The 24,601-nt window shown below is 40.0% G+C and overlaps 1 protein-coding gene across 5 annotated transcripts in view; it reads right to left on the minus strand.

Annotated features, from left to right (window-relative positions):
• Positions 1-24,601, minus strand: part of MAPRE2 (microtubule associated protein RP/EB family member 2) — a 158,916-nt gene that overhangs the window by 51,190 nt on the left and 83,125 nt on the right. For all 5 annotated transcript variants that reach the window (XM_030292303.1, XM_030292300.2, XM_030292304.2 and 2 more), the window contains one exon: positions 16,449-16,576. In XM_030292303.1, the coding sequence (XP_030148163.1) occupies positions 16,449-16,569 (121 nt within the window). In that variant the 5' untranslated portion in view covers positions 16,570-16,576. The remainder of the gene's footprint in view (positions 1-16,448; positions 16,577-24,601) is intronic.

Consider the following 24,601-nt stretch of genomic DNA (forward strand, 5'->3'; position numbering starts at 1 on the left):
AGAGAAGACCTTCAGATATATTGGGTTTTGCCACAAAGAGCTACTCAAATTGCCCATCTGATGTTCTCACAGGCCAAAGAACTATTATATACAAATGTCTGTATCACTGGATTCAATTTCAACTTTCCACCATCTTAGGTGGTACTGATGAAGGGTCAGAAGAAAGACAACCTTAATTTACTGGACACATCCACACAATTCTGTCATTATAGGTAAAGGACTTCTAACAAATCTGCTTCAATTAGGACCACAAAGTGGGCAGAGAAGGATAGAGAAATGAGCTGTTGGTCTTCAGATCTAAGCCTTAATCATCTTGAACAGACCGTGACCGGGCATCACACCTTTCTAAAACAGCAGTAATCCCTGTCTGCAAGACATCAGGTTTGGATAGATCTCTAAGCTCTAAAGTTAAATGATTCTCCAATTCGGTCACCAACTTCTCTTTTAAGGGATACTTGATATTTCCGCTAATTAGGAGACAACAATGCTTCATTATCATATGACTAAGTCTTTTGTCAGAGCTCTTGCTCCCAGCCATTGCCATCTTTTGTCATGGTTGCTGGAAGAGACACTAGGATATCACTGCGTCTGGGGTAATGCTCCCAGGGGCACACACAAACACACACCCCTTCTAGATGACAGTTCTTCCATGTATTCCTCCTTGAGCTCTTGACATTTATATTCTCAGCAACATAACTGTGTTCTGTCACCTTCAATAGTTGAATTAAAGAGCTTTCACATTAGAATACTGTTTTTACACAATCATCACAGGATCATTCCGGCTCTATTTGAGCATTTGGCCCTGTCATTCCTTGAACATGGTCTGCAGAAGCATGGCTGTAACTAAAGATCTCATCTCATGTTGAAGGCAGTATTCTATTCCCCTCTGGGAAATCAGAGCCTCATAACAAGGAAAGTGAGACTGCAAAATACAGGGTTACAGATTTCCAGCACATCAGCAGAAATCTCCCTACCTACACAAAGACAAGGCTTGAGGAGCTTAATGGTAACCGAAAATAATGCTTTGAAACATTAACGTTTTAAAGGAATTAAAAATCCTCAAGTTAGACTGCATTTTTCTAATCCAACAAAAATACGATTACGTTAGTAGTAGCTTTGTTTTTGTTTTTATGGGCATCTCCCCCATTCCTGGCACGAACAGCTGCTTGATAACTTCAGTTACCACAGTATGATTTAACTCCCTTAGAGTGAACTTAGAGCACCGTCTATTTCACCTGCCCTGAGTCACAAGTGCAAAAAATAAAGACCCAGAGGTTCAGAAATCTGCTTTCAACGGAGCTTGTTCTCTGGAATTCCCATGGTCCTCTGTTGAGCTTCCCGCTTCTTCCCACTGTTTGGAGTGATGTCAAATTTCTATTCATATTTTAAATAAGTCCCAAAGACAAGTAACTTTTAAATGGATTCCATAAAGAGGAACAGGAGCAATAACCAGCAGGAAGATTTCAACTCCCACAGACACAGAGAAGGCTCACGTGAACTGTGCCGAGTGCTGAAAAGCACCCCATCCTCACCCTTCTCCACATACAGAGTAAGTTGTCAGAGGACATTTTCATCTCTTCTTTCACACAACAAGAAATACGCCAGCGATCGCTATTCAGGCAGATGGAGTTTTAAGAGCATCAGCAGATAGACTTCAAGGCCTTGCCAAACCATGTGGCTGGGCTCTCATCTGATAGGTACACTCAGGTTTTTACTAATTTAGAGGATATAAAACTTTCTGAAGCATCTTATGACTTCCAAATACTAAGTAACAGAAATGACAAGTACCGCACAAGAAATATTGACGAAAATAATTATACGGCAAGAGATGAAGTATGCTTACTATGGTGAGCATTTCATAATGTATGTAATTGTTGGTCACTATGGTGTAACCTGACACTAATATTGTAGAATACTTTATTTCAATAAAAATGGAAAATTACAATCTTGTAAGGCTGCAGCAAATTGCAGTTAAAGGTGTTAACATTCTCTGCTTACAGCCTGCCTTCAAGAAGCAAGAATACTTTTTAAAAGGTAATGTTACCTTTATACTGTACTTCTATTAAGAAAATTACAGAGCAATGTTGAAAGTGAGACCTGCTGTAGAGAAAAAACTGATCAAGTATTAAGATTAATGTACTAAGTTGATTTCAAAGTGCTTCTTCACCGAAAAAGCCATGGAAGAATAAAGATTATATTTTTCAAAAGGACTGTCAATGTAGCAAAAATCTCCATATGAAATAGTTCTTAAGATTTTATGTATCATTTTTTTTCAAAAAGTTTAACATTTTTCATTTATTTTTGACAGACAGAGAGAGACAGAGCATGAGCCAGGGAGGGACAGAGAGAGAGGGAGACAGAGAATCCGAAGCAGGCTCCAGGCTCTGAGCTATCAGCACAAAGCCCAACATGGGGCTCCACCTCATGAGCTGTCAGATCATGACCTGCGCCGAAGTCAGGCCCTTTAACTGACTGAGCCACCCAGGCGCCCCTACATATCATTATTTTTCAATAAAAGGTAAATTTTAGAGAAATAATTAGAGATTATAATGGATAGAAATGTACAATACACAGAAGAGAGCTGTTTTTTTAAGGGCGGTATTTGTGAAATAATTGTTGCAGAAACTATTCTCTCAGTTGAAAATTAAAATGTGAAGAATGCTAAAGTATGACTGGACTATTTCTGGTTGTTTTTTTCAACTAAATGGTGATTACCCTGTAACTTGTCATCTTGTGTTTCAAAGTTTTTAGGAAAAAATACAAAATTTCAAATCTGCCTATTGATACAAAAAAAGATTCAGCCAAATAAAAGAATAAAGAAGTGGGAGATGAAGAATCATCTTCCTGATCTGAAATACTTTTCATTTGCTAGTTGACAATCCAGTGCTGGGAACCTGGTTTCACTTCTAGTTTCCAATACCAGTGATTTCCTTTAGGGTGATGGACTCAAATTTTACCAAGTTTTAAAACAAGCTGTCTAACATACCCAGCTTCATACAGAAAGATCTGGCCTCTACATGGGAATCAAGAATGAGGGAAACAGAAGCACTTGGAGCACAGGCAGGCATGGTGTGCAGGACGAAAGGTCACTGGCTTCCAGGGAGTCTGATGCTGAAACTGGCAGCGAGATGTCCCAATAGCTTAACTCCCTGAATAGAGCTAAAGTTAGCATTTGGCATTCCAGACACAGGAGAAAAGGAAGCACAAAAAGCTTTCTTACAAATGAAAAACAAGGTAGAAAAGTACATTTGAAACCCACACTGAAGGGGTCAGTTTTCTTATTAGGGTCATCAAAACAGAAACTTCTGTAAAGCTGTGACATCAGGGGACACAGTTTTCTTACATGTGCATTCGGTATTTTCACATTGTTTTGTATCACCTCCTCTACTTCAATGGACAGTTTTTTTTAAGTGTTGAAATTACCTATTTAAAAATGGAAGATTTTACTTAATGAAAGCTTGAGGTGGCGGCAGGAATCTGGAAAAGACGGGTTTTGTATCTAATTTTTGTGGTTATAGATCACTGCTAAAAAAATGCCAATCCATAGGTGACATAGGGATTTCACTTGATTAATCAATGAAAAGCCAGTGAACCAACAAATACTTACCGAGGAATACTTACTTAAAGAACCAAGTAACTTAGTTTTGAGAGATGAGACCTAGGAAAACGAGCAAACACACCAAACTGGACGTCCTAAAGTATATGGCAGAGACAGAAATACTAGAGCGCTTAGTTCAAAAATTTTGCCCAAGAGAAAGCCAAGAAAGAGTAAACAATATTCTCAAACAGATGAAGTCAAATCCAGCTTGCATGGTCATTTCCAGTCCTCAAATGGTTTAATAACCTTTAATGTTGAGGTTATAATGACCCTAAGATTTTGTACAGCCCTGAAAATTAACATCAGAGAGAGCTCACATCTTGTTGAGGGTGACCTGGAAGAAGAGAAAGGTGGCACTGGGGATGGACCTCAAGGGCAAGCATTCCAAGCAAAGATAAGGAATTAGATCCTTTGATGAAAGAGGATTTGAGACAACTGTAGGTGAAGGGTAGGGTGTAATGGGGGTAGATGCTGCAAGGACTGTTTGTAGCAACTGCTCAAAGCTTTAAAAGCCAAGAAGAGAAGCAACTTAATTTGATAGGTAGTGGAGAACCAATGCTTATTTCTGGGCATAAGTGTCTTTATAGAAAAATGCCTCCTAACGTATGCCATTTTTAAGCTCCAGTTTTTTAGAACGTATCTATTTTAAGGGAAAATGAGATTAATGGCAAGAAACCTAAAGCCTATACACTCTTCCCAATTTTTCAAGGAATTTCTACTGAATCATCATCCATGTGTTTTTTTAAAGTTTTATTTATTTATTTGGTGTCGGGGGGAGAGCGCACGAGTAGGGGCAGGGAGCAGAGAGAGACAGAGAACAAGAATCCCAAGCAGGCTCTATGCTGTCAGCATGGAGCCCGACATGGGGCCTCATCTCATGAAACATGAGATCATGACCTGAGCTGAAATCAAGAATCGGACGCTCAATGCACTAAGCCACCCAGGCGCCCCACTGCCCGTACCATTCTATCAACAGTTCAACACGCTAGGCCACTATGTGAATACTAGGTGTCATCAGCTGATGAAGCAGCTTTTAGTACAGTGCAAGATGGAGTGATATGAATTGAGCGGCACAAACCCACAGTCCATTTCTCCACAACAGACCACTCTCTACAGTTGCTCTTTTTGTGGCCGAGGTCAGTGTCCCTGGGAACTCTTCCTAGATCTAAGTTATTTCATCTGTTTCACCAAGACTTACAGGTGAGGCCTCCCTACTTACCAGCACGACCCCAACAAATCCAGTCTACCAGCTCTCACCAATGCCAGTAACATGCTCTACTTTCCAGAAGCAAGCATTCCCTTCCCCCACAGCTCCCTGAGGAGAGGCCTGGTGGACAGAGAAACTCCAGAAGGCCAGGTGTGGTAGCAAAAGAAGAACCACCATTTAACATTCATGCGGACTGTGACACATTCAAGAATTTTCTATAATGAATTGCTTTCTTTCTATTTCACAGATTTATCCCAGAACACTTTTGCTTTTCTAACAATTTTCTAACAATTCTAGTGCTGGGAGGAATCTAAATTAGTATGAGGAATGTATGAGCATTTACTTGAGGGATTCAATTACAGGACCACAGGAGAAAAAAAAAAAAAAAAAAAAAAAGGCCAAGTTTTTTAAAAAAAACACACACAATTACATATAATTTTAGAGTTGACATACACATTTTCATTAGAATTTGGCACCTTATCCAGTTTCCTGAAGTTCTTCCATGAACTGTCATACAATGTAATCTAGAAGAAATCAAAGTGGAGAACGATTCTCTTATGGAGGGGAGGAACTGCAGGAAATCGTGTTGGCATGAGTTTCCCATTTACATGCTTCTTATTGTCAAATAATTTGGTCATAAAAGCTTATGAGTGTTAGTACTTGGGTAAGATCAAACCCTTGGAAGGGAGGGGACAAATACAGAGAGGTAATTTGCAATCTGTCTGAATTACGTAATGGTTACAGAGTGGAAAAAACCCAATGTGCAGAGCCATGCAGAGTTGCCAAGCAATTCAATTATTTTTTCCAGGTAAGCAATCCTAACATGCCCAAGCATTTGAGGGCAGCTTCTGACACTCCTTTCTTATAATGTCTACGTGGTTGATAAGCTGTGTATTTAAAAACATCATTTAGAAAAACAAATAGGTTAGAAAAAGTATTCTCCTTTGAAGAACAAGAAAACTTGAAGCTACTGGTTTGATCATCTTAACTGTGTGGAAACTAGACAGTTTACTAATGGTTCAGATATTCCCGTGCACAAACTGCCCGTTAGAGTTGTGGCCACCTGAATGGGGAGACAGGCTAGACATTTACTTTTCTCCCGGGACCATGTTCTACCTTTGCTTTATACTTAGGGAAGCTGGAAAAAAAGGAATCTGAGTGCTCTGGCTACAAAAGTTATCAAGGAGAACTTTAGCAGTAAAGGAATCAACTGGTCTCCACTGGATACGATCTGTATTGTTTTTATATACCTATATCCCCACATCCCTAGACCTGACACATTGTAGTAGGCACTCGATAAGTCTGTCTTTGGGAATACAAAGCCATATGTTAAACATCAAAATGACATCTGAACGGTACCTTTACTCAGGGTACCACAGTACCTTGGGTGGTGCAGTGGGTTAAGCATCTGACTCTTCATCTTGGCTCAGGTCATGATCTGAATTCAAGCCCCACACAGGGCTCTGTGCTGTTGGTACAGACCCTGCTTGGGATTCTGTCTCTCCTTCTCTCTGTCCCTCCCCTCCCCTGCCTGTGCTCTCACTCTCTCAAAATAAATAAACTTAAAAAAATTTAAATGGTACCCTTACTCAAAATCCCCATCTTCCTCTTCTTGCCCTGAATCTTATCCATATTAAAAACCTAGTTTGAATGACATTTCAATTAAATTATGCTTCATAAATATTTACCATCCACTAAATTTGCATGGTTATTTGGCCAAAGACCCAAACAAGGCTAAGACAAAAACCTTTTCTAGACTAAAATAATCTTTCTTTGAATACCACAGCATTTACTACTTGAAACATTCCTGTCCCTTTTCTGCTGCCTTGAATCCCAATCTATGTTCCAGAGTCTTATGCACACATGTGCATGCATAAAACCCTGCATCTTTTCTCTGCCTTCAGTAACATTTTCTGCCTAAAATGTCCTTTTGAGACTTGTTACACTTGAATAGAAATTTCTCATTCTTTAAATGTTAGTCCAAATATCACTTCCTCTATCAAGTTTTTCTGTTCTTTGTACAGACTTCACTATTTTATTATAACGGGTATGGGAGCCCAACAGCAGGTTGACTTGCATTTTAATTAACAATCTCTCTCCTAACTGACTGGTGAGTAACTTATTAAGACTGGGAATGGTGTCCAGTCCACCTTTCTTTCTACTGCATTAGTAGGTGTCTACTCTGACTATAGACCACTGACAGCTCTAGAATCTCTATTTGGAAAATAGGAGCTGCAGCCTGGGTGGAGTTGGGAAACAGATATGGGAATAAGGAGACAGAACTGGACGGGAAATGGGTGAATATTCCTCAATGTTGCATTAGCATGTCCCTTCATAAAAGGCTAAGAAAATCAACCTTCCATGCTGAAGGGGTTGGATAAGTACTGACAGAGGCTCTTAGCGTAGCTGTTGCAACCCAGGTTTGCTGAACTCAGTGCAATACTGGGAAAACAGTGATACCTTGATGTCTAATTCCTTTGGGGGAGGCCAAGCCTGTAACAAAATTTTTCTCAAAGATGTTATTTTTCCTCAAGAGCACGGAAAGGAAGAAATGAGGATGTGAGGTCCTCTTAGGTACAAGCTTGTTAAATCAAGCCTGGATTCAATGTGAGGAAAGGGCTACATTTTTGAGATTCAAATGGTGGATTGTGCACCCATGTGCTTAAGTGTATTTCTAAGGAGGCATTATCCAGGCTACTGTTTCACTGGCCAAGGATAATTTTGCGAGAGCTGAACAAGCTCTTCCAAAGCGGGTGGTGAAATCTCAGAGCCACCGTGTCTTCCTTGGAGGGAAAGAGTTCAGAGGAGGAGAGGAAACCAAAAGGAACAGGCAGAGAGAAGGAGAAGCTCTTTCTCTACTCCATCCTTTGTGGGTAGAGCAAGGAAAAATTAGAAGATGGGGAGCAAGTGCCTGGGTGATTGATTCTACTAATGTCTCACTACCTTTGGTGAGAAAGGTCTTGATGAGACCACTGGGTCACATCCGTGTCATCTGAAGAATTACCAGATACATCTCAATTCTTCAAGTAGTAATAGAAAGGATTAGGATGTGGACTTCGAACTCCTCCTTCTCTAACATCCTAGAGATGTTTAATGGGTTCCTGATTAATGGATATGGAAAGAAAAAAAATCAAACACACACATGTGCACACAGTGAGCTCTCCATCACACCCACAGCTGCCATACATACAGCAAGGAAAGCATAAGGTTGTGATCCAAGGACATCCCAGTTCTAGTGTCAGACGTGAACATTTGGTATCCTCTTGTATAAAATAGAAATTAAACATTCCTACTCTTCCACACAGGCTGTTATAAGAATTAAAGTAAATACACATAAAAGCACAATGAAAATGGTCAAGAGCAATATATAAAAGCTGAGGCCTTAGGACAGCATTATCATGCCCCTCAAGTATACAACTATGCATTATGTTCCTGGTTAAGATCATCGGAGCTATAAGAATGAACGGGATTGGATGGGATTGTTTCAGATATGAAATATGAATCTCCAAAATGCATGTTTTAGATTCAGAGGGCAAAGAACCAAAGAACAAAAGGAGGTCCTTGGCCTCCCACCAGCACAGGAAGGCTATGAACACATTCCCAAGATCCTCCAGTTTATCTACTCAAAAACATCCGAGGGCTTCTCCAGGCCTGAAGTCTTTCCCCAGATAAACATATGAGGTGCTTAAGTAATCACAAGTTCATTTATGAAAGGAAATGACTATTTTTCCCCAATTTTATACTCTTCCTGTTAAAGTTTTTAGATGGTTTTAGCTGAAAAGGCAAAGAAAAAGAGCAATATGAATACAAAATAATGTTTTATAAGGAACATATCCGTCTTGTAAACTAAATGACAGCTTTGGAAAAATCAAAACAGCTCACAATATATTGGAACACACTTTTTAAAACTTAAGATACTTGTTTTTATACATCTTGGTGAATAACCTCAAAATAAACACACGCTTTAAAAGTAAGCAAACATCTTATAAAACAGAGACAAAAATCCAAGGAGAAGGGGCTCTACAGGTTTCTGATATTAGAATTATGAATTACAAAGGAGCCTTAAAATCTGCCATGTCCTTGGACTCCAGCCTGATGTTTCCCAAACTCTTCACGAAGAGTCCTGGGACCATGGAGTCAGGACTCCAGGCAGTGTACCTGACGGAGTTAATCAAGGCTGGGGCTTCTGAGATGCATGCGTAGTCTAGGCCCTTTACTTCCATCAGTACCACCATCATCAGATGGACTTACCCACATTACAACAGTGTTCATCTCTAGATTCATAACCATGGGTTCACTGATGGTTTTTGAGCAGGAAAAACTCAGTAGAGTCTTACTATAGATTAGAAGAAAAGAGAACCTGAATCCACGAAATTACATGATAATGAGTTTCTGGAATAGCAATATACGTACTAAGAACTCAGACTGCATTCATCTATGACATCTGAGAATTTTCTCAGGTAAGCGAAAATAATGAGATACAAGTCTAGAATTGAAGGGATCACTTTGTACAAATTCATATAATTACTAAGTTTTTGTGATTTGGTTAGAATTCTCAAAGGTAATCATCTGGGTTTCTAATAATATGTCATTAATTAGTTTTGTTTCTGTTAAGATACTATATTTAGTTCATTGTGATTACATGTGCCTTGGTTTTTTGTTAAGTGTAAATACTGCCAGTCTTCAATAAAATAAGCACGTTCCAGGTGATGTGTTTTCCCTAGCCTATTTCCCCAGTGTTCGTCATTACCTATGAGAGACTCCAGTAGAAATGAGTAAGTACACAAAGGACGTGTCTGTAGATCTGTGTTTGTGAAAAATATTAATGGAGTCACATAAACTTATATAGTTAGGGACCTGAACAGTCATCACAGAGGACTGGCATTAAGGAATTTAAAATATTCGTTGTGGGACACCTGGCTGGCTCAGTCAGAGGAACATGTGACTCCTGATCTCAGGTTGGGGAGTCTGAGACCCATACTGGGTATAGAGATTACTTAAGTAAATAAAAAAAAAAAATGAAGTACGTATTGCCTTTCTTGAAAAGAAATGAGCAATTCTATGGTTTCCTGAGAACATCTCACATGTATGCATAGTTGCTTCAAATAGAGTAAAAACAATCTTTGCATACTCCTATGATGAGATCATGAAGAAAAACTCTTTTTCTTAGAGACGACAACATGCTTCACGTATTTAAGGGCTGTACCTAATAAAACACATATTATCTTATCTACTGGTCACCCTGACTCAAGAGGGAGGACTTCTGAGGTCTTTCCCAAACTGTGGCCATTTTAAGTCATCCAGGCAGCACCCACCCAACTCCCAAAGAACCTGCAGGAAGGTCTCTCTCCACAAACTCCTCATGACCCACCCCCACCCCTTCTTTGTATACCCAAAGCTCTTCCAAAGCAGCACTTACCACAGTGTTGTCTCTTATCTTTTGCAAGGACAGTGCCCTGCTGTACTGAGCTCCCAGAAGACCATGACTATGTCTTATATACCTGGGTTCCCAGGGCCCAGCCCAAGGAAAGGCTCAAAACATGTGTGCCAAATAAAACTCAACTGATTATCAGAACCAAATACTCCTTAGTATGAGCTAGATGAAGATGCGGCTGACTGCTTTCAAAGACGTATCTTCCATATACATAAAAAACAAAATTTATAGGGGCAGTTTGATCAATGAAGGTAAAATGCATATACACCCCAACAAACACCCCAACAAAAACACAAAAGCACCAACTCATGTTTACTTTCAGTATCAAAGTATCAAGATATATGTAAACAAATTTACAAGGGGAAAAAAAAAACTAGAGTATTTCATATTCTGCTCAAAAAACAAACTCCCTTTCATCCTAGGCATTAGTTGGGATACTGCAGTGATAGAACCTGAGGCTGGACCACCCCTACCGTTACCCAACTTACTTTTTGCCCCCTTACTCTTTTAATTAGTCAGTAGGCGGAGATATAAAGTAAATGGATTTTAAAATTAAATGAAGTCAAATAGAACTGGAGAAAGAAACTGTCACCAAAGAAAACCCCAACAAACAAAAACCTACCTCTCTACATAATACAGCACCAATATGAACAATATTCCATTATAATACAATTACATCTATAATAGTAACACAATCCAGGATGACTTAAATTTCTTACAGCAAATAATAGTCTGATGTTATAAACGTAAGTAAGCTCTTGAGCTATCAGACACTGATGAAATATCCTTACTTGGTTTCAGTTCAAGAGAGCCAACAAGAGAAGGTCTACTAAATTTAGACTCTGAGCTGATTTCATCACTAACCTGTCCTCCTGAAAGAGGTCTCTGAGGACAAAAAAAGAAGGCACAGGGGACACCACAATAGGATGGGCTTAACCTATTTAACAGGCACAGACTGCAGCCGAAAATGGTCACAAAGAATATTCTGCTAAGGTTCACAGCACCTGTACAGGCCCCGGGGCATGGCAGACAGCCACACCTTTGTGAATCCCAGAGTGTTTCTGTTGAAGCCTCGCTCCTTCCAGAGAGCCATCAAGGACCCAGAATTGTGAATGTGACTACAGTGACTGCAATATGACCAGCTGAATCCACAAGTTTTCCCAGAAGAGAAAAAATACCAGAAACTTGATCCAAGACAGGGCTTGAAACAATTTGGAGAAGCACAAATTGGAACTTCAGTCAAATACTGGTCATTTCTCTTTCTTTTTAAGCTGGTGAAAAAAAACACCTAAATTTTCCAGCGGGAAAAAAATAGTTTAATTCAAATTACACTTTACTAAAATACTAAAATGCTCAGGAAGATCAATGAACTGTTAACCAGTATAGTAACACTACAGGCAGTGTCCACCTGACTGGGGTTTGTAGCTCTGAATCTGCAAAAAGTCAGTGGTTTGCTTGTCCTAAGAAGTGGGTGAGGAGGAGGAAGGGAAGGTTGCACAGAGAGAAAAGGGCAGTCTGCACTAGGCTTTGGAGGTATGGGAGAGCCACTGGTCACGTGCTTGCTGGTCAAGCACAGGCAGTGACTCAGCAGTGGACCCAATGACTTTGCTGCTTTAGGTCCCAGATCATAGGAGAGGATGGCAACACAGAAAAATGGATGTCAAAGGAGTGTTTCAAAGGAGATTTGATGTATTAGAACAGGGGAAGAGGGGTGGAGAGGAAAAGGTACATTTCTTCCATCCCCATCACACTCCTCTAGCCATTTTTTCCCATTCCTCCCCTCCATATAGTCTACTACCTTTCCTGTCACCTCCAGTATGGTATCTCAAGTTGTTAAAGTTGTTTTTAGGGATTTTTAGCACCATGCTGTCCATCCTCCCTCTGTAGTACCTTATAAAATATTCAGTTCACTGGTTTGAGCTGTGTACTAAAGTAAACACAAGGTGTCTCAACCCCAGTAAAAGCATTAGGAATTTTACAAAGTATACAACAAAGTGTTCTGAAGCTGAATTAACCTAGTACTTCATGTGGTTCAACCCCCTATTCAACTATGGGGAAAGCCACATATATTGTTCATCTTTAAAACAGATTTAGGTGAGCAGTACAGTGTCCTGTTATTATAGGTAGTATTCACATCCACTGATATGCTGCTCTCCATTTTATACAGCCTAATCTTTTACTTGAGACATAAAGGTTGCTTTTCACAAGAAGCAAATGCCAACTAAATATGCACATGATTTATATGACCCAGATTTACTGTTCAAATTTTTTTTAATGTTTATTTTTGAGAGAGAGAGAGAGAGAGAGAGAGAGAGAGAGAAACACATGCGTGCATGAGTGGGGAGGGGCAGAGAGAGAGAGAGAGAGAGAGAGAGAGAGAATGAGAAGCAAGCTCCAGGCTCCGAGCTGTCAGCACAGAGCCCGAAGAACCCTGAGATCATGAAATGAAGTTGGATGCTCAACCAACTGACCCACCTAGGCGCCTCCCCAGATTTACTGTTCAGAGCAAACTTTGATAAGGTGACATCGCTGGGATAAAATAACAGGAGATAAGAGTGAGTCACTTCCATTGTTTTGCAACTTACCACAATCTATTTCCAAGTATTAGACCTTCTCACAACACCTCTCCTTTAAAGAACTTTTAAAATGCTTCTATAAGAAACAAAAGCTATATGAAGGCAGAAAATTCTGAAGAAAAAGGAACACAAACATGAAGAAGCTGTATGTTACTTTTCTATGAGCTAAAGAAAAGCTGTCATTCGCTTTAACATTAGCTGGATGGATATCTTTTAGCTGGAAATAAAAAAAGAAATAGAAAACAATGCAAATGGGGAAAAAAATGCCAAAGGAGGACTGCCAGAATTGGAGCATAAGTCTTTGGCAAAAAGAAATAATTGTATTGAATAAGAAAAAAAAATCAGTTTAAATACATGAATTATTTTTTTAATGTTTGTTTATTTTTGAGAGAGAGAGAGAGAGAGAGACAGAACGCAAGCAGGGGAGGGGCAGAGAGAGAGAGAAGGAGACACAGAATCTGAAGCAGGCTCCAGGTTCTGAGCTGTCAGCACAGAGCCCGACGTGGGGCTCAAACCCACAAATAGCAAGATCATGACCTGAGCCGAAGTGGGCGCTTAACTGAGCCACCCAGGCGCCCCATAAATACGTGAACTTAATTTATATTTTGCCACAGCATACTAAAATACAATCACACATAGAAAACTGAAGTAATCAAAATAAAAGTTGAAGAGAAAAATACCATCCAAGAATTTGATTACTTTTAAGTGTGATGAGGAGAAATCACTTAGGTCACCAGTATTTGTTTGTTCTTGTCCTAATAGCACTGTCCTAGCTGTCTTCAATGTCTTCTAGAACAATGAAGGGTATAAATAAATAAATAGAAAGACAGCATCTTCCTGCTAAATGCCACTGCTGAAGAATCAGAGACTAAATTATGAATGAGGAAACCGTGCCTGATAGATTTTGGATATTTTAACTTCATTTTTAGTGGTTTGGGGTTTCTCTAAAATGCACTGCAAGCCCTTGGCTACAGCACAGAAGTACTTGGGGTGCTTGTTAAAATGCAGATTTTATGCTTCACATCCGGAGATACTGGTTTGCCAGGTCAAGGGTCCTAAGAATCTGCATTTTTAAGCAGCCCCACAGGAGATACATGCGTACAGTCCACAGTTTCAGGAAACTACTGCCTAAAATAAGAGACCTCTTCTGTACCCTACGGATTAACATGATTTAAGCAAACACAACAAAACAAACAAACAAACAAACACGTGACCCTCTGTAGTACAGAGATCATAGTAAAACCTGTTTCAGAGCAGAAAGGAACCTTTAAATCTACTTTATTCTTCTGAACAAATCATCAGCCTTGTAACCTTAGGTAGCCGGGGAGTCCTCTTAATGACAATTATCTGTTCGGTAGGGAGCCAAATGGTTTCCACAGGTGTGCCATCAACCCATGCTTGATAGCAATGTAGCTACAAATGGTTGCAAAATGCATACCAGTGCCTGAAGATAACTGTAGAAGAATCTTTCCAAATTCTGCTTAAAATTTTGTTGAATTCGCCTTACTATAAATCTGAAAGATCTGCAGAGAAACTACATATATTACTCAAACATCTATTACATCTATTACGACTCTATCTCAAAATCCTAAATGGCCCCTCATTGCATTTGCTAGCAAAACCTCTCCGTGGTCATCAGAGAGAAAGCTGTTAGTGGGCTCCTTTACTACCTAACTCCTTCCTTCTGGCCTCTTTTCTATATAACCAACCCCGTTCCCCTTATCCACATGTGCATACACCCACTTTGAGAGTAAGACACATTCCTGTCTTTGCCCCTAGCAGTTGCAAACTGATTTTCATTCCCCCTCAAAGGAGCATTTCTGAGGCAACAGTTATGTGCCAGGTGCTGTGGAGAAACGAACTCCAAGCAATTACGAGGCTGAAGGGATCTGGGTTAGTAACAAGGGAACGAACTGCTAACGACAGTTTTTCCCCAGCAAGTCAAAACTAAAACACCGGAGTGCTCCAGAATGCACCGCAAGAAGAGTGCCATCAAATCTGAGTGGAGATCTGCAGCTGAGTTAGATGCAACAGGGGTTGTTTCTGACTGTGGCTGTGGGAGTCATTTCAACAGGCCAACAATATATACCTCGTACGTTCTCACAGTCCAAGCCAGCTTTTCTTAGCTTGTGCTCAAGGGCAAAGAACTGGCTGGTGAGCATCCATTATCGACCTCACAAATCATAGGACTTGTTTGAGGCCTGGGCACAGAGAGGGGGAGTGAGGCAATGCGGAGGTTCCAGCCAACCTCACTGTCCTCCTCGGGGGACAAATGATCACGGGAGAAGAGGTGTCAATAGTAGTGAAAGACTGTCCTCTGGTCTGTTCTCAAATCTTGACCTGGAGAAAGGAGAATATATTCCCTGGGAGGTGTTGGACTCAGGCTTATCTGAGGGTGACCACTGGGGGCTTTCCAAATTCTGGCCACACTTCATGAAATCCTTTTACACACGACCCCCTAGGAAAGATAGGAGAAGGTCTTTCTGTTGCACAGACAGCACTATGGCAGCTAAACCTGCTAACTCCCTTGTACCTGTTATGCCTTGTGGAATTTCACATGAACACAGTTCAGGAATATTTTCTAACACCATTTTTATGTCAGAGCCAGGGAGGAAATCTCTTACCTGTAAGTTCACAAGTAGAACACACTTCCTATTTCCAAAGGAAGACTATTTCTTTGATAAACATTCCAAGAATGAATTACTTAATCAGTGGCACGTTTTTGTAACATGCTCCTGCCTTATCATCGATGTTAAATCTTAATTACTTTTTTCTTAAACTCAACATGTATTCCCCACAGACCTACTTTATACCAAGCATGGTGCCACCTTAGGCATCTGACAAAGAATAAAACACAGTCCTGTCCTCAAGGACTCCTGGTCCCTTCAGAGGAGTGGGAGCTGGACCTTCTGGCACAGTGTGGTTAAGTGTTACTCTGCAAGAGTGGGCACCGTGTTTTGGGGGACTCTGGGAAACCCTTCAGAGGGACAACAACTGAGTTGGATTTTAAAGTGTCGATGAGATTTTAACATGAATGAAAAGAAGAAGAAAGACTTTCTCAGCAAAAGAAGCATGAAAACAAGTTATGGGATGCAAAAGGCCATCTGTAAGGAACAAAGAGTATTTTGTGGGACTGAGGCACTGGGGGAGGGGGAGCAGGCAGGATGGGGGGCACATAGATGTAGAAACTGAGGAGACAGGATGCAGCAAGAACAGAAAGGACTTTATCAGACATGCAAAAGAATGAATTTTATCCTATAGGAAGGACAACATGGTGTCCAGAAGGTTTTTAAAGAAGGGGTTATAAGACCCAACTTGTGTTTTAGGAACGCAAGAGTGGTGGCTGATGGGATGAGAGATAAGAGCCTATAAATCCAATTACAAGGCATTACAGAAACCGTTCATAATATGCATTGGGACGCCTCTATGCTCTTAGATGCCCGTTATCATTCCCCCCTCCGACACACACACATTTTTTAGTTATATCTGAGTTTTGTCCCTTTAATTATGTATCAATACTGATAATTCTTTTTTCCCCACCCAAGATGTATCATCTGTGGTTCATAAACTAGTATTCCAGATGATAGCAGTAAACATTTAGGTAAATACAGGCTTAATAAAATAATCTCTTACCTGAACAAAGCTGTTCCACTTTTGTGTAGTTTAAAGATACTATGTCATTAACCCATGCGATGATGTCATGTCTGCTCATAGTCTCTTGGGTTATCGAGGTAGAATACACATTGACCGCCATTCCCCAACTAGAAAAAGACAAACAAGGAAAAAATTAACTCCGGAACATAAAAGATACCCATTTCAAGGTCAGGAACCATGGTCCAGACTCTAAAATGTCTGCTTTGGCTGAGTCTTTTCTCTTCTTTCTCTCTCTTCTACATATTTGTTATACCATTAAATTTCATGTGTTGTTCATGCAGTATTATCCCACACCTCCCTGCCCCTCCCCCCCCGGACTCCCATGTTTTTTAGGTTCTGAGATACCGATTTTTCTGATGTAATTTAAAGTCTCATTTTCATCCTTAAGTCTATGTGTGGTATTAAAAAGGTCCCTAACCGTGTGCACTACAGTCCCCTTTATCTTGTACACAACTTCACTGTACTTTCATTTCAAGCACTCGCAAACAGTGCCTCCTCCTGCACTCCTCTTTGGGGATGTAAATGGGAGCTCCACTGTATCCAGTTGGTCAGGCTAAAAACACAAGACCCATTCTTGCCTCCTCCGTCTCCCTCACCACCACATCCAATCCACCAGCAAATTCTACTGGCTCTACCTTCCAAGTACTTTCAAACTTCGGTCAATGCTCACCTGATGTTGGGCAATAGTCTTTTCACTGGCCTCCCAACTTGCACCCTTGCCCCCTCACCACGTGTTCTCAACACAGCAGCCAGAGCTATCCTACTGGCAAAAATCAGATGCTTTCTCTTAATTTAAAACCTTCCAGGGGCTCCTGGGTGGCTCAATTGAGTGTCCAACACCTGATTTTTGGCTCAGGTCATGATCCCAGGGTCATGGGACTGAGTCCTGCATCAGGCTCCTTGCTGAGCGTGGAGCCTGCTAAAGATTTTCTCTCTCCCTCTCTCTGTCCTCTCCCCTGTGTGCGCTCTAAAAAAAATAAATAAATAAAAAATCCTCCACTGGTTGCTCATCTCAGAGCACAATCTGAAGTTCTTACCAAGCTTTACAAGGCTTTCTACATTCTGCTCCCAGTCACTGTCCCTCACTCCACTCCATCCAGACCAGCCTTGTGACTCTGGCTTTGGACTCTCCTCACTTCCTCCTCAAGGCTTTTGCATTTGCTGTGGCTGCAGCCAGGACCATTCCCCAGTTTTGAGGTGCACTCTCCCTCATTTCTTTCAAGCTCCCCTCAATGCCACTTCATTAAGGGGACATCATCATTATCTCCTATTCTTTTTCTCTATTTGCAGACACAGGACAGAAGCTCCACGGGGACAGGGATTTTGTCCATTTTATTCTTTGTATACCCCTGGTGTCTAGTCCAGTTCAGACAGAGTAGGCTTTCGATAAAATTGCTGAATGCAGGCATGTGCTCCCCCACTCCCCCCATCCCATGTAAGATAAGCAGGGCAGTAGGTAAGCTACAAACTTTTTTTTTTTAAATCAGCTTTAGAGAAAACCCACTTCAGAAACAGGCCTCATATAGGTTTCATTAGAAAAAAATTCTCACCTAGCATTCTCTCTCTCTCAAAGCTTTGGACAAAGCCTTTACAAAAAGTATAAAAACATTTGAATAATTTGAAAGACACGTACTGCCTAACTGCATAGATCTCTCCTTTATGAAACTGGGAAAGAAGACTAATTGTTAATATATTTCTCTGACCATTTCATGATACCGATTTCCCCAACTTTTCATCAGAGTGGCATATACAGAAAACGTTTTGTTCAAAATATTTTGTTATCTATAGTTTTGTGTCATTGGTTTTTACAGCTGTTCACAACAAAATTCAATTCAAGTACAGACTTTTCCCATATACCCCCCCCCCTTTGTCCCACCACACATACAGCCTCCCCTACTATCAACATCCCACACCAGCTGGTACATTTATTACAATCAACGAACCTACACTGATACATCATTATCACCCAAAGTCCATAGTTTACATTAGGGTTCACTCTTGGTGTCCTATATTTTATGGGTTTTCACACATATATGACGTGTATCCACTATTGTAGTGTCGCATGGAGTAGTTTAGGGAAACACAACACCCATCTAAAAATCCTCTGCTCCGCTGATTCATAACTTCCTCCCACCAATCCCTGACAGCCACTGATCTTTTTACTGTTTCCATGGTTTTCCCTTTCCCAGAATATCATACAGTTGGAATCATACAGCATGTAGCCTTTTCAGATTGGCTTCTTTCACTTAGTGATGTGCGTTTAAGGCTCCTTCACGTCTTTTCATGGCCTGACAGCTCATCTCTTTTGAGCTCTGTTACACTGTGTGAAGGCACCACTCACTCACTGAAGGTCATCTTGGTTGCTTTCAAATTTTGGCAATTATGAATAAAGCTGCTACAGACATCCATGTGCAGGCTTTTGTTTGGAAATAAGTTTTCAATTCATTTGGATAAATACCAAAAAGCCCTACTGATGGAATATATGATAAGAATGTTTACTCTGATAAGAAATTGCTAAAATGTCTTCCAAAGTGGCTGTGCCCATTTTGCATTCCCACCAGCCATCAATGAGAGTTCCTGTTGATCCACATTCCCACCAGCATTTGGTGCTGTCAGTGTTTTAATTTTTTTTTTTTGACGTTTATTTATTATTGAGAGACAGAGACACAGAGCGTGAGCAGGGGAGGGGTAGAGATGGGGGGAGACACAGAATCTGAAGCAGGCTCCAGGCTCTGTGCTGTCAGCACGATGTGGGCCTCGAACCCACGAACCATGAGATCATGACCTGAGACCAAGTGGGTCGCCTAACCAACTGAGCCACCCAGGCGCCCCTGTCAGTGTTTTAGATTTCGGCATTCTAATAGCTGTACTCTAGTAAAAGAATTTTAATGTTTAAACCTGGTTGAAACCTTGTGATTTTACTAGTTCTGTGCAACATATTAACACTTGACATAATTTTATGCAAAATGTATGTATAAACTTTCATTTTGAAAAATTTTATATATATAAAACCTATTTTGAAAGTTTTTGAACATATGAAAGTAGAGAGAACAGAATAACAAACCAGTTGTCTTCACTTCTTGGTTTCAACAATTACTAATATTGGCCAATCCTACTCCATTTAATCTATAGTCAATACTCTCCATCCCACAGTCTACCCTCCATTCCCCAAGCCAGTCTATTTTGAAGTAAATACCAAGCTTATCATTTTGTGCACAAGTATTTCAGTATGTGTCTCTAAAAGATAAGGACATTTGAAAAAACTTCAAATAGCATTATCACATCTAAAAGTAAAAATAATTTCTTAATATCAAATATGCATTATATCTTATAATTTCTTCTCCTAACATATATATGTAAACAATATATATGTAAACATATATATGTAAATATAAACATATATACATATAAACATATAAATATAAATAAAAAAATATATATATATACACAGTTGAAGGAAGTGGGTTGTCTTGTACAGTTTCCACAATCTGGACTTTGCTCACTGCATGCCATTCTATAAATGGGTCATTTGATCTAGAGGCCAGATATGATTCAAGTTCTAATTGGGGGTTTGGAGGCAGGACTACTTACTTGCAGTGTTTGAACTTCCATCAGGAGGCACATAATGTCTGACTCCTTTTGGGATATTGTTAGCCATTAATGATATTTGTTTAGAGACTTCAAAGTGATATTCTGTCACTCATTTTTGATTTACTACCTAGCATAATTCTACAAAGAGAAATTTCCCCTCTGAGGTACTGGTCATATTAACAAATGATTCGCTTTATTGACCATTTTTTTCAAAACAACGAGGTAGTTCTCTAATAGTCTCCCAACATGACTAATGAGGTTTTTAATTCTGAAGTATAATTAGGAACTCCTAGCAAGTAGGTTTCAATCCACGTTTCAACCCACCACAGTTTATGTCTTTGCTGATGTGTAAGCTTGTAAGAACTTATTCAAGCTGGTTTCTGAGTTCTGCTGACAAGGTCCTGGGAGTCTCTGATAACTTCTTTGCTTTCTGGGATGGCAAAATGTTCCAGGCCCAACTTGGACATTTCTCACCTTAGACCTAAAACCAGGAATTTCTCCAAGTGTTCCTTCTTTCTTTAGTCACAAATGGTAGAGATAAATACTTTTTAAGCACGGCGATATACAACAGAAAAATCTCGTTTTACACAAAAGTCTTTGAATTTATAAAAGGCTTCTATTTGGCGTGCTTATTAAGTCTACAGCAATAAAGATCTGCTTTCTACTTGCAGTGCGAAAGATTTTATTTTTAAATAAAAATATTCGTCCATCCCCAGAAGCACCCTTATCTCTAAAATTCTCTTCCCCTGAAGACCTAAAACAAAAAACAAAACCTCACGATACTGGCATTTCAGATAATGTGACCATTGTTACTACTTTTATACAACACATGAAAGGTTTTTGAGTTTCTGGTTAGTAACGTGTGTTGTTTTAGTCTATCATCTATTAAACAAAACCATTTGCTTTTAATACCTAGTCAACTTTGTATGACTATGTAAATTATGTACAATCTCAGCAGAGATAATTCAAAATTTAGAACATTTTGAACTGCTTAATTTTCTTTTACAGGTATAACTTTTGGCAGTTCATGTATGTTTCTGATGGCTTCTTCTTTAGGCAGTACTGAAAAGCTTTTGCTTTACCATGCAATGTATTGTTGCAGGATGAGGCATCGGGGTCCAGAATTGTGCTAGGTGACATCTAGCCAAATTGGGACAATATTTTTGGTCCAGATGATTTAAAAACAACCAACCACAAAGCAGGAGCAATACTGTCAGGTCTGTGTTTTAGACAGATAATCTATATACAAGTGAGTAGAGATGTTTGGTGGTTTCCTAACAGAAATGTGCAACAAAGGAACAGGTAGCCATGAGAAGAGGGAAGCAGGTCATTCATTTGCTAGAAGTTCTGTCAATGAATCACATCTCCTCTGGGTGTTTCTTGATAACATTCACCTAAGGGGAACAATCTTCCATATCTAAATAAACAATCTTTCATATCTACAAAAGCAAGTAAAATTGGGAAGACCAGACAAACAATGAAATAGCACCTGATTTTTGCTTTAGAAAAACTGTTAATCAGTTACTAGACTCACCACTCTAGCCTCTGCCACATCCCCTCTCTAACTAACACAGCTGCAGTCCCCAGAATCAACTCACCCCACCCCCAACAGTGACAGTAAGACCAACCGGCACTAGGGGACCTGTGGGAAAAGCAGAATGGAGGGCAGACCAAGAGTGAGGGTGAAGGAAGGAAGGTTAAGTTTTCCTTCTTTCCTTCCTTCCTTTTTTTTTTTTTTTTTTTTTTTTTTTAAAGTAAGCTCTACACCCAGTGTGGGGCTTGAACTCATGATCCCAAGATCAAGTGTCACATGCTCTGCCGACTCAGAAAGCCAGAAGCTTCTATTAGGTTTTCTAAAATAAAACAACGACAATGCATCAAATAGATTTCCATACCTACTTCAAACTAATAGCCATGGAACCATACAGATAATTTCTATTTACAATCCATGCTGAGTAGAATATTTTTATCTACCTTCCTTCAAATGTCACCAAGATACTCACAATTCATTTCACTTTGTGGTTGTCTTTTGCTCCCTTTATTAGTTCTCATCTCAAGGTGCAAAGCCTTCTGATTTTTGAGGCAGAGTGCTGGGTCTAGACCCCCTCTCCGCAGAAGGGCTGGTGCTCTTCCTAACCCCTAGCAAGTGAGGTGGCTCCAAAATGCAAAAAGAATTCCATTCCTGCTTTGCCATCCATGCTTTGCTCTTCCCAATTCCTTCAGCTCCCATTTTTCCTACAGGCGCAACTTCAACATATTCAAGCCTAATTTATTCAGGTGACCACACAGTTCACGGAAGGAAATTGATCTTCTTCCAAGTGTTAAAATCAGGGCTGGTGAGAGTGTATTTACTGGTCTTAGCTTTTCTGTGGACACATTCTAAAATCCTAAGATTTCATTATAATTTTTTCACTGTCAATCTAGATTACAGTACACAAGTACCAGCTCCTGATTATTGAGAAATGTTTGGATAACACAAGGAATTTTTCTATTATTTTTAAATGATTTCATGCTCCCATTTTGATCCTTGAAAGAATCCTATGAGGAAAGCAGGGCAGGAATTATAGTCTTCCCTGACAAATGTGGATACCCAGTCTTTCTGAAGGTAGGAGTTAAAATAATTCATACAAGACACTGATGAATGAAATTGAAAAAGATCCCAATAAATGGAGAGATATTCTTGGACTGGAAGAATATTGTTAAGATGCCCATACTACCCAAAGCAATCTACAGGTTCAATGCAATTCCAATGGCATTTTTTACAGAACTAGAACATAAAAAATTGTATGGATCCACACAAGACCCCAAATAGCCAAAGCAATCTTGAGAAAGAGGAATAAAGCCCGAGGTCTCATGCCCCCTGGTTTCAAACTATATCACAAAGCTATATTAATCCAAACAGAATAGTAGTGGTATAAAAACAGACACATACGGGCACCTGGGTGGCTCAGTTGGTTGGGCGTTTGACTTTGGTTCAGGTCCTGATCTCACAGGTTGTGAGTTTGAGCCCCACAGTGGGCTCTCGCTGCTATCAGCACAGAGCCCACTTAGGATCGATCCTCTGCTCATGCTCTCTCAAAAATAAAACATTAAACAAAATTTTTTAGGGGTCTGGGTGATTCAGTTGGTTAAGCGTCCGACTTCGGCCCAGGTCATGATCTCATGGTTTGTGAGTTTGAGCACCACCTCAGGCTCCATGCTGACAGCTCAGAGCCTGGAGCCTGCTTCAGATTCTGTGTCTCCAACTCTCTGCCCCTCCCCCACTTGTGCTGTGTCTCTATCAAAAATAAACAAAGTGTAAAAAAAAATTTTTTTTTAATTTTTTTTAAAAACACACATAAAGCAATGGAACAGAATAGGGAGCCCAGAAATAAACCTACACATATATGTATGATCAATTAATTTAAGACAAAAGAGGTAAGACTATACAACAGGGAAAGACCATCTCTTCTCTGAATGGTGATGGGAAAACTGGACAGCTACTTGCAAATGAAACTGGACCACTACCTTACCCATATACAAAAATTAACTTACAATGGATTACAGAGTTGAATATGGGATGTGAAACCATAAAGCTCCTAGAAGAAAACAGGTGGTAAGCTTGTTGGTCTTAATGTTTTTTTTCAGATCTGACTCCAAAGACAAGGGCCACAAAAGCAATGATAGCTGAGTGTAACTACATAAAACTAAAAAGCTTCTGCACAACAAAGCAAACCATCAACAAAATGAGAAGGCAATCTACTGAATGGGAGAAGACATTTGTAAATGAATTAACCAATAAGGGGTTAATATCCAAAATATATCAAGAACTTCTACAACTAAGTAACAACAAACTAATCCAATTAAAAAATGGACAGAGGAACTGAATAGACATTCCTTCTCCAAGACATACAGATGACCAACAGGCACACGAAAAGGTACTCCACCTTTTTGATGATGCCCACCATAAATCATCAGGGAAATGAAAATCAAAACCACAATAAGATATCACTGCACGCCGGGGCACCTGGGTGGCTCAGTCGGTTAAGCGTCGGACTTCAGCTCAGGTCATGATCTCGCAATTTGTGAGTTTCGGCCCCATGTCGGGCTCTGTGCCAACAGCTCAGAGCCTGGAGCCTGCTTTGGATTCTATGTCTCCCTCTCTCTGCCCTCCCCCATTCGTGCTCTGTCTCTCTCCCTCTCTCAAAAATAAACAAAAACATTAAAAACATTTTTTAAAAAGGTATCACTGCACACCTGTTAGAATGGCCAGCGTCATAAAGACAAGAAATAACAAGTGTTGATGAAGACGTGGAGAAAAGGGACCCACACACAGTGTTGGTGGGCATCAACTGGCGCAGCCACCATGGAAAATAGTATGGAGTTCCTCAAAAAATTAAAAATAGAACTATCATATGATCCAGCAATTCCACTTCTGGGTGGTTAGCCAAAGAATACAAAAACACTAATTTGAAAAGACACATGCACCCCTATGTTCACTGCAACATTACTTATAATAGCCCAGACATGGAACAATCTAAGTGTCCATGAATCTTTTTTTT

The sequence above is a fragment of the Lynx canadensis genome, chromosome D3 (genome assembly GCF_007474595.2).
Source record: "Lynx canadensis isolate LIC74 chromosome D3, mLynCan4.pri.v2, whole genome shotgun sequence".
Classification (NCBI taxonomy): domain Eukaryota; kingdom Metazoa; phylum Chordata; class Mammalia; order Carnivora; family Felidae; genus Lynx; species Lynx canadensis.